The sequence below is a fragment of the Sceloporus occidentalis genome, unplaced genomic scaffold, assembly GCF_023333645.1.
Source record: "Sceloporus occidentalis isolate IW3139 unplaced genomic scaffold, rSceOcc1.0.p SCAF_7, whole genome shotgun sequence".
NCBI classification, from domain to species: Eukaryota; Metazoa; Chordata; class Lepidosauria; order Squamata; family Phrynosomatidae; genus Sceloporus; species Sceloporus occidentalis.
In genome coordinates this window covers 19,913,808-19,924,003 of record NW_028316987.1, presented here as the reverse complement: position 1 = coordinate 19,924,003, position 10,196 = coordinate 19,913,808, and the positions used below count along the sequence as shown (strand labels likewise).

At 37.6% G+C, this 10,196-nt stretch overlaps 1 protein-coding gene across 2 annotated transcripts in view; it reads right to left on the bottom strand.

The window, feature by feature from the left end:
- Positions 1–939: 939 nt before the first annotated feature.
- LOC149309367 (general vesicular transport factor p115-like) overlaps positions 940–10,196 on the bottom strand; it is a 51,456-nt gene continuing 42,199 nt past the window's right edge. For both annotated transcript variants that reach the window (XM_089532290.1, XM_089532291.1), the window contains 6 exons: positions 8,349–8,512; positions 6,466–6,558; positions 5,362–5,451; positions 5,025–5,135; positions 3,758–3,973; positions 940–1,791 (listed from right to left, as the gene is read on the bottom strand). In XM_089532290.1, the coding sequence (XP_089388416.1) occupies positions 1,711–1,791; positions 3,758–3,973; positions 5,025–5,135; positions 5,362–5,451; positions 6,466–6,558; positions 8,349–8,512 (755 nt within the window). In that variant the 3' untranslated portion in view covers positions 940–1,710. The remainder of the gene's footprint in view (positions 1,792–3,757; positions 3,974–5,024; positions 5,136–5,361; positions 5,452–6,465; positions 6,559–8,348; positions 8,513–10,196) is intronic.

Below are 10,196 nucleotides of genomic sequence, written 5' to 3'. Positions count from 1 at the left end.
TGCCTGGAAAATAACTGGCAGCCATTACTACAATTACTACAGTGGAGTAGCAAAATGAGGTCCCTAATAGAAAATGGCAAAATAAATTATTTCAATTTTGGAATTTATTTTTTAAAAATATTTTAAAGCCATGGATACACAAGGGTAACTATAATAATCAAATCATCCATGGCATCTCCAAGGGCACCCTGGTGACATCACCAGGAACCATAGCTACGTCTTAAGGCACGGGATGCTCCTGACCCAGCAAACTCTACCAGTGAGACAGCTTCATCTCTGCAACCTTAAACACCTATTCACTAGCAACAATAGGCCACAAAATGAAGATATTATAATTAATTATTTGGAAGTCGTAATTTTGTACCACTTTTGATGAAGCATCTTTTTCCTTGCATGTGGAGAATGCACTAGGAATAAATGTCAGGAATGACAGCAGAAGACCTTTTCCATATGGAACACCTTATTTCCAAAAAGGGATTACAATGTTGAGGTAGCACTCCAATTTATTTAGATGAAACTCAGTTTATGTTACCTGTATCTTGACAAACTGGTACAAAAGAGGGCATCTTAAATACATCTTTCTATAGTAGTATTCTCAACCTTGCTATCCAAACTGTCCCGAATACTTATTTTAGTGTTAACCTTTCTTAACCTTAACCAGTCTTCCCCTGTGTGTTAAGAACTGAGTCAGTGACCACAATATGTAGGAATTCCACAAATTTGTGAACAACTTTATCCATTGCCCAGTTTTTCTGATGGAGCATGCCATGCCTGGTAGCATTTCAGTAAGTCAGACTTTTAAATAATAAATTGAAGACTATTCCAAACAAAGCAGCATTCAAGAAACATGATTAAATCCAATCAGAACTGAAATAAATGAATACTAAATCATTAATAGCATCTATTTTTATTACCAAAACAACAAGTTGATGCAGCAACTTTGTATAATTTTCTTTTTAAAAATCTATTTATTGGGCATTAAAGTCAATAAATTATTATTCAGCATGTGACTTCAATAAAAGAACAAAGCTTTGTTTTAAAGGGACAATCTGGTAGCATCTTATACTTTTGCATGGAATTTTTGCTTAAAAAAATTGCTTTAACGTGCTACCAAATTCTGCTCTTTATGAAAATCCTTCCACACTGTTTTAGCTTCTCTTTTGCTTCTGAGGTACAGAATGCAGCCATTTCTGGCGCAAGGCACTCAACACTATACAGTTCCTCTCAAGTGAAAACCACTGAGAAAACCAAAAGGTATAATCCTCTCAATTTGCCCACCCCATCTACCACTAACCTTGAAAAAATGGTAGCAAGAAAGAACCTGAGTTCCCTCCTTGCTGAATATAGGAGGCAATGAGTTCTTTCAACAGATGTTAAACCATATTCATAGCATATTTAATCACATCGAAAATTAAAAAAAAGTTAAGTAATGACAAACACATATGCAAATGGTAGCACATTTAGTTTATCAGACTATTACCTTCAATGCTTCTGAAAGCATCTAAAACTGCTTCTAATGTCTGAACAATTCCATTTTGGATGGGCAGTTAAACTTAAAAGGGAGATTTCTTTCTCAGCTACAAAGCATTTCTTGACTGCATCAGAAACTCAGGAGTAGTTCTAGTGTTCCTTTCTTAACCATGCGGTGTGCATCACAAGGCCTTCAACAACTGAATGACAAGATTCCCATATTTGACACAAGAAAGCACATTAATCTTTTTCCTCTTCTCCATCATCCTCTTCATCGTCTTCACCTTGGTCACCAGACTCAATATCATCCTCATCTTCAACCTGGCCGGGTGGGAGAGAATAATGCTTAGTTAATTATTTAAGTCATTGACTGGGCAGTAGATTATTAACACAGCTAATTATTTTAATGTGCTAATAAACTCGTAAGTGGTAGATAGGAAGATGCATAATTTTAGTCAGGAATAAACTCTTCTAGAACATGGCCACATAGCCCGAAAAAACCCACAAAAACTATGGATGCCGGCCATGAAAGCCTTCGACTTCACACAGGAAGATGCATTCTTTCTCTTTCACACAGAGGAAATGCCTCTTCTCAGACAGGGCATGTAAGCAGACAACATATAAAGAAAAAATGCATTCCAACTATGCTTTGATTTATAGATGCCTTGAAACCCACTTTGTGAGAAAGGCAGGATATAAATCCAATAAAGAAATAAAAATATATGCATAGTTATGTAAACTTAGTATATTAAATATTTCTTTTTTGAGCTATAATCCTATTAACAACAGTTGGACTGTATTTTCTTCTACACTATCTGTGTCTTCCATGTAGTCAGTGAACATTACTCAGCTGGCATGTATGAAAAACGAATCACCCTAAGTAGATCCCACACTATAAAAGTGGCCTCACTATGGACTGCTGGAAGACAGATTATACTGGATATAAGAGTCAATAGTACATCAGCGTAAGGATTTCAGGAGGGCAGAACTTCATGACAGAATCTTAGGAAGCTGTGTAAGGGCTGAGCCAAGACAACAGAAGACTATCAAGTTAGGAGATAATCAAAGCATGAAAGAGCATTTTCACCAAAGGAGGAGACAGTAAGGGTCACATTCCTGCAGTAATGTGCAAGGAGAAATGGCATATCTTGAAAAAATTCCAAATATGAGAAGCAAAGAAAAAGCTAAGGCGTTGGGCCTGTTATGTTGTATGTGGATACAGAGTCTGTATATACAAAGGTAGACTTGGGAAGAAAGATAAAAAGCCCTGGTGACGCAGTGGTTAAATGCCTGTACTGCAGCCACTCATTCAAAACCACAAGGTTGTGAGTTCAAGACCAGAAAAAGGGCTCAAGCTTGACTCAGGCTTGCATCCTTTCGAAGTCACTAAAATGAGTACCCAGATTGTTGGGGGCAAATTAGCTTACTGTTGTAAACTGCTTAGACACTGCTTAGGCGGTATGAAGCGGTATATAAATGAAGCTTGTTTGTTTGTTTTGGTATTGGACAAAACTAAAGCTGTATCTACACTGCAGAAATAATCCAGTTTGACACCACTTTAAGTGCCATGGCTCAGTGCTATGGAATTCTGGACCTTGTAGTTTGGTAAGATATTTAGCCTTCTCTGTCAAAGAGCTCTTGTGGCATAACCAACTACAGTTCACAGAATGCCATAGCATTGAGCCATGGCAGTTAAAGTGGTGTCAAACTGGATTATTTCTGCAGTGGGATGGAGCCTGAATCAATCTATGTTTAATCAGAATTCACTTACTAACTCTGTCCATATTAAATCTAATAGTATGCTATGAAAGTCAGAATTTTAAAAAAATAAATTAAGATTTAAATAATTTATTTCATGTTTTGTCTCTTAGAAGTGCATTTTGCCATAATTTCAAACTGTAATATTCTTCAGTTATATGCACAAACTATGACTTCTGCTTTGCTCAATGGTGTATTTATTACCTCTCTCCAAAAAGCTCATGGTGAAATACTAGGTTCTTTTCATTTACTCATTTTGTGCCAAGTTTCAGATAAATACTGACATGACTCAGGTTTGCCTTGGAAAGATGATACCCTGCCTATGAATACCCACATAATGGCAGTAGTAGCAGGGTTCACAAATGATACAGGCACAATATCTAGTTTCAATTATTTCAAAAAAGCTGAGGTTTTCCAACCATATAATAAAAAGTATAGCAACAAAGAAATGCTCCAAGCAGATGGCAAGTATTAACACCTCCAAGACAAATTAAACCTTATGCCTGCTTTAGCTGAACATGCATCTTACCGGTTCTCCAAGTTCCTTGAGCTTATTCTTTAATGCAATTATTTTCTGATCTTGATCAGCCAGAAGCACCAGAAGGTCATCCTGCTCTTTTTTGGATTCCACCACTTCTAGTTGCAATTTACTTTTCTCATTTTGCAAAATGGCTACAGTACTATTGGATGAGTCCAGCTGCTGTTTCAGTGAGGCTTTTTCTTCATTGAGAGCTGCAAGTTCATTCTGACAGTAGAAAATAAAAATGCAACACCATGCATGAAATATATGTAAATCTAGAAGCAAAACTTCACTGTTACATGTTTTAAATGTCCTAAAACTTTAGCAACAATTCAACATTCTTCTATTATGAAAGTTAACTGGAATGTCACCTTCTGTAATAAGAACCCCAGTAGTCCTTCCCAAAATGTCCAATCAGTTTGTATGATAAAGAGGCTCATCTAAGAGAAAACTGGTTTGAAGGATATCTGCGTTTTATCAATGAACAGTGCTATCTTGAGGTGGTTTTACAATGTAGTAAGATGAATTGTGAAAGTATATAGTGTTTTAGTGTCAACAGCATAAACTACACAAGCCAGCCATTCAGAATGTAACACGGCCTTATTATTGGCAGGTCTTGGCTATCTAGTTTCAAAATGTCATAAGACATTTCTTTTGCAAAGCGTAATAAATACTTTCAGTGCATGTTCAACAGCTCTTCAAATCCCTGTCTGAAGGGGGCAGAAAGTTGGAAAGATGGGAATCACTGGCATATATCAGTGAACATTTCCATTTCCCTGTTCAGAATATGCCAGTGTCTTTGCACATCTCAAAGATTTACACAAGAGGATTTAGTTTTAGGACTTTGTAAGGCTACATATATACTGTATATTTAAAACCTTACTTAGCTTTTGACTAATTAGTCCCCCTATGCCTGACTTAATGAGGAATGCTTTGCTTTAGCAAGATCTGACCATAAGCTGCAAGAGGAAATGTTTACAACAATTGGGAAGCAAGTTGTCAACTCAGCTAATAAAAACATACGTAGCACACTTTAGACTCTACTTTAGAACCAGGGTGAACCAGCCATTACCTTTTTCCAGTAGCAAAGATATATTTCTAATACTACTGAATAATAAAATTTCTATAATAGAAAAATTGTTATAATACTATTACATACATTATTATATAATATATTATATGATTATAATTGAGAACCTGGCAAGAATGAGGCCATTAACTAAGCAAAACTTAACAGAAAGTATAAAAGATGCAGCATATTTTATTAGGAAGCAACCTTTAATTCTTTAGTTTCCCGCAAGAGTGTTGAGACGCTCCCTTCCACGTCAGCTGTCTTTGAGACCATAACAGTGCCATTGTCTCCTGATACAGGAACTGGAGTTAGGCTCTGAAAAACAAAGAACATTAAATAAGGCTGGTAGTGGGCAGTATATTTTTCCAGACTAGTATCTGTACTATTTTTTTATGAAATCTAAGGCAATATGTATGGATGTGGCCCAGCAGCTCCACCGGTAAACAAGTAGCCCATGGCTGCTTATGGAGGATGTTGAAATGCTAGGTGACACACTAGATTACTCAGACCAAAAGGTACAATGAAAAGTTTATAACATTACCAGTTTCTGAAGTAGTTCTTGATTTTCAGTTTGAAGTTTACTAATGTCTGTAGACTGTGATTGAACCTGGGATCTCAAAGTTTCAACTTCCTGTGGGGGGAAAATATTTTTTCCTGTCAAGTCATCAGTATTGTTAGCCATATTTAAGCCACTTATTTAAACCATATTTAAAGCATGATTTAAATCCCTGGGGAGACTGCACAGGGATCTGGAGTGTGTTGTCATTAATACACAGATGATGCACAGCTCATTTTCATCAAGTATCAGGCAACTTACTGATGCTTAAAAATGGTAATGGGCTACATGAGAACCAATAAACTGAGGATTCCAAACAAGGCTTCTGGTTAGGTATACATACTTAGCTTGCTTTGAATGTAGCAGCACCCCCCCCCCCCCCCACACACACACACCTTGAAAAATCAGGCCTAAAGTTGTGGCACTACTATATAGGGCTTTGCATCTGGATGCCCAGATAACTGGTATAGCAAATAGTGCTTTTGCCTGCCTTAGGCAAGAATACCAATTGTGCCTACAGCTCTAGTCACAGTAACACATGCCTTAATTACAGTATATATAGCTTGGATTTCTGTAATGTGCACCACTTTTGAGTTTTAGAATCTTTAGCTGGTTCAAAATGTGGAAGCAGGAATAGCAGTGGGCGCTTTCCCATGAGTTCCCATTGTTCCTTCTATTTCCAGCGTTCAGGCATGAGTTCCATTTCTTATGGATGGAGGCATAAGCAATCTTGCTGGAATCCGATTATAAAAATTTGCTAAGAACATCCCTGATAAACTGTTATGCCCTTCTACCCATCCTATTTGGGTAGAATCCCCTAGTGAGAACCAAGTGAAATGTACTATTAAATGCCTGAAAAAACAAGGCAGGAGATCTGAATAAACTATGTGCATCAGAGTAGCCAAGACTACTGAATTTTCTATCAGAAACGTCTATCAGAAGGGACAAATTCAGGGAAAACATTTAAGAGCTCCTGTCTTTCAAATGTGTAATCCAACTCAGAATGACTTGTCAGTTGATGAGAACATGGATCCTCTCCATAGACACATCCTGACCAAGTATTGTAGACAAGCAACAGGAATTTCCTACCTTATATAATTCATTGTCAGCCTCAGAACCACTACTTGGTTTATTGGTTTGGGAAGACTGTTCTGTTGTTCCTCCTGCTGTTGGTGAAAGCTTCTGCAAATATCAGATATTAATAAAACACAGTTCTTAAAGATCATAAATATTTTTAACAAAACACTTTTATCCTGAGAACCTCAGGTTTCATTGTTTAAGAAGCAACAGCAATTTTATATCCTTTTTGTTTCCCATATAGATTTCCAAGTGTCTTGATAGGAGAGGTGAGAGCCACGACATGTGTGTTAAAACCTTATCCTTCCTGGCTTATCAAATAGGCCAGAGGGAGACTGGCTAAGTGGGTTAAGGGGTTAGTCAATTTCTTCCTACAACAAGATAGTGCTCCAACTTGTCTAATGGAGGCAGTTGTGAGGCCTTTGTTGAAATCCCTCTATAATGAATAATTATCAGCCAGTGTCCAAACTATCATTTTTGGGCTAGGTATCCGATCATGTGGTGCCCTCCCAGCTCTTGGAGTTTTTGGATGAAATAGCTTATCAAGATATTTTTCATTCTGGTTTCAGACCTGGCTATGGCACAGAGACAGGTCTGATGGCTTTGGTAGATGACCTACAAAGGGACCTAGACTCAGTATGTGGGTCCTTCAGGGTTCTGTTTTGTTCCCCATGCTATTTAACATATACATGAGACACCTGGGAGAGATCATCCTGAATTTTGGGGTGCCATCAATATGCTGACTCTACTACTCCTTTCTACCCGATCCAAGAAGGCTGTCCTGGTTCTAAACCAGTGTCTGTCATCACCCACTGAGGTGTCACCCCCCAACACCTTTGATCTCATCCCATCTCATACCGTATAGAAGCCTTAGGAATGGTTTTTTGTATTCATGTTAATCATAAATCATAAGTACCATATATCATTGGATATCAGGATAATAGTTGTGACATAAATAACTAGCACAATTAAAATTATACTTCAAAATTACAACATCGTATGCATAGCCTCGGTGTATTTACATGTACATAGCTTCATGTGTACATAGAGAGATCTTGTAGCACCTTTAAGACTAACTGGAAGAAAGAAGTTGGCAGACTGAAGTCTGCTTCCTCAGATGTATTTGTTTCATGTGGTTACAATGAAAAAGAGGTTATGTTTTTTTAAAAAAATACAAATAATAATTTATATGTTTAAAAAAAAATTGAATTATTTTTTTAAAACCATAGGGCCTCTCCTTTCTATTCCCACTTAGCCTTGCCCCATTCATACCATCTCTTCAGCATTTTCAAGGGACACAAGTGAATGCCATAGCCCATTTCTGCCAAAACGCAGATGTTTGAGGGTGATGCAGTTCACACCTCCCATAGTGATGCCCCTGTCTATCATTAGTATTGGGCTGGATTAGGCAAGCAAACTGAAACTTGATTAAAAAAAGACAGAGGTGCTTTTGTTCAGCTGGAAGGCAGAGCAGCCTGTGCTGGATGGGGTTACATTTCCCCTGGAGATGCAGGTTCGCAGCTTGGGGGTACCCCTGGACTCAGCTTTAAACTTGGAGGCCCAAGTTTCTGCAGTAGCCAGGAGTGCTTTTGCACATTTAAAATTTGTGTGCCAACTATGCCTGTTCCTATGATGCTTCATTATCCCATCTTAAAAAAAGTTTAAAATATATTTTTAAAAGAATTAATATAAATGTAGCATTTTGCTTGGTTTCTTGGGGGGGGGGGGTTCATTAAGACCACAGGGTCCAACACAACTATTGTTTTTGTGTTAAAACTGTAACTGAAACAGTATATATGGATGTAATATTATGTACGATATACACATAAAGAACAGTCTCAGAGTTTCAGATGAAATATTAACAGCTGACATTCTCTAAGGGTTGGATCACTCACCAAGGTTTCAATCAAAGAATCCTTTTCTTTCAGCTGTTCCTGTAATAGTTCAAGCTTGTGTTTCCATTCTTCGATCTCCTCATGCAATTTGCTGATTTCTTCTGGCTGGACACCATTCATTTGAGCCACATCACTGTGGGACGTATGATGCTGATTTTCTTTTCCTGTTAGTTAGATTTGGAAATGGCTTACTTGTAGTATTAGAACTAAATTGTCAGGAATAAGTCTTATCCAAAACACATTTCAAATTTATCTTTTCCCTGGAATATTACCAGACAATTGCATACCAATAATAATGCCTTACTACAGCTTGGGGAGGGGTGGGAGATAGATTTCTAATGTGTCACCTAATGCCTGATGACTGTTGAAATTCTTATAAAAATACTATACTTGCTGTATGGCACTTTGGTTTTTAAGCAAGTATAGTATTTTTATAAGCATTATTATTAGCATTAATTGCTATTTATTTATATCTCACTTCCAAAAAATAGCAAATCAAACAAAACTGATGTCATTCCATTGTTGGTTTAAAGGTAACTACAATAATGCTTAAAAAGCAACCATTTCTTTCAGAGAAATATGCAATTTTTGGAAGAAAAATCTAGACAGGTCTTGATATCATTTTATATTCACAATTTTTTGTGAATATCACATTAGTTAGTTCTGAGGGATGATGGTGAATGTTTTCATATTCCAAAAGCAAAGGCAGGGTTCCTATTACCTACCACACGCACTAATCTGCACAATGCCTGTCCATTCACTCCTGAATCTAAAGCCTGGTCACTTAACAGGCTTCTATTCTGTCACTTAACAGGTTTCTACTGAATTGAAGATTACCTTCCTTTTATTTGTACAATCTTAACCTTTACTCTCCTGGCTTTTTGTCTACTGCTTTTAAGTAACTGGTCTACTGCCACCAACTGAAACCCTCTTTCTTATTCTTTGTTCCCCTATACCAATATTCCTTAAGGATATAATCCTGAATCTTTGGTAACAACAGAATTTCCACTGGTCAATTACAATAAAAAATGTAAGAATGACTCCTGAGGCATATAAAGTAGCAGATAGATTAATAGTGTGTCAACAGTCTGTGACTATTCACATAGTTCCAGAGCAGTATAAACAATTTGCACTGAACTTGAAATATCATGGGGGCTATTCACACTACGTTATAAACTGGTTTGCAAACCAGTTTAAAAGGGGCTCATTCACACATGCACCGTTTCTTCCTGAGCTGAATTCAAAGGGTGCCAACGCAAATCCCCCTTAACCCAGTTTTTCCAAGACTGAGTTTCTCCCTGTTTCTTTTCCAGAACACCAGGTTATATCAGGGTGCCACCAATGGTAACTTGCTCCCAATCCTATTCAGCGCATCCAGGAAGGAGGGATTAATGTACAGGGGGCAGATCATACCCACCCCTTTGCTCTCTCCCTGCCAGCCAAGCACCATTGTTTTTCACTTTCGGCACTTGGTTGTGGGAGTGAAAAAAGCAGCTCCAGAAATGCAATGGATTCAAATTTCCCACACTTTGGAAAGAGGTCTTTTTACTTTTCTGCCCATCATTCCCCTTATCTGCACTGATGTCTGATTCCCAGCCCAGAGGCCAGGGAGGGGCTCCTCCTGGGAAGATCATTAGACTTTTTAAAATAAAATAAAATAACAGCTTATGTATATATTTGCTATTACATGGCCACAGAAGATGGCACCTTTAAAGACTCATGTCATCAGTATGACAAAGGTGCGCATGATTTGCTTGACATTTTAAAAAAAAATCCTATCAGTGGGGTTGTGGGTTAGGGGTCATTTTTTCCTCTCTCTCAAGAAATAATATCACAACCGACTCTGCT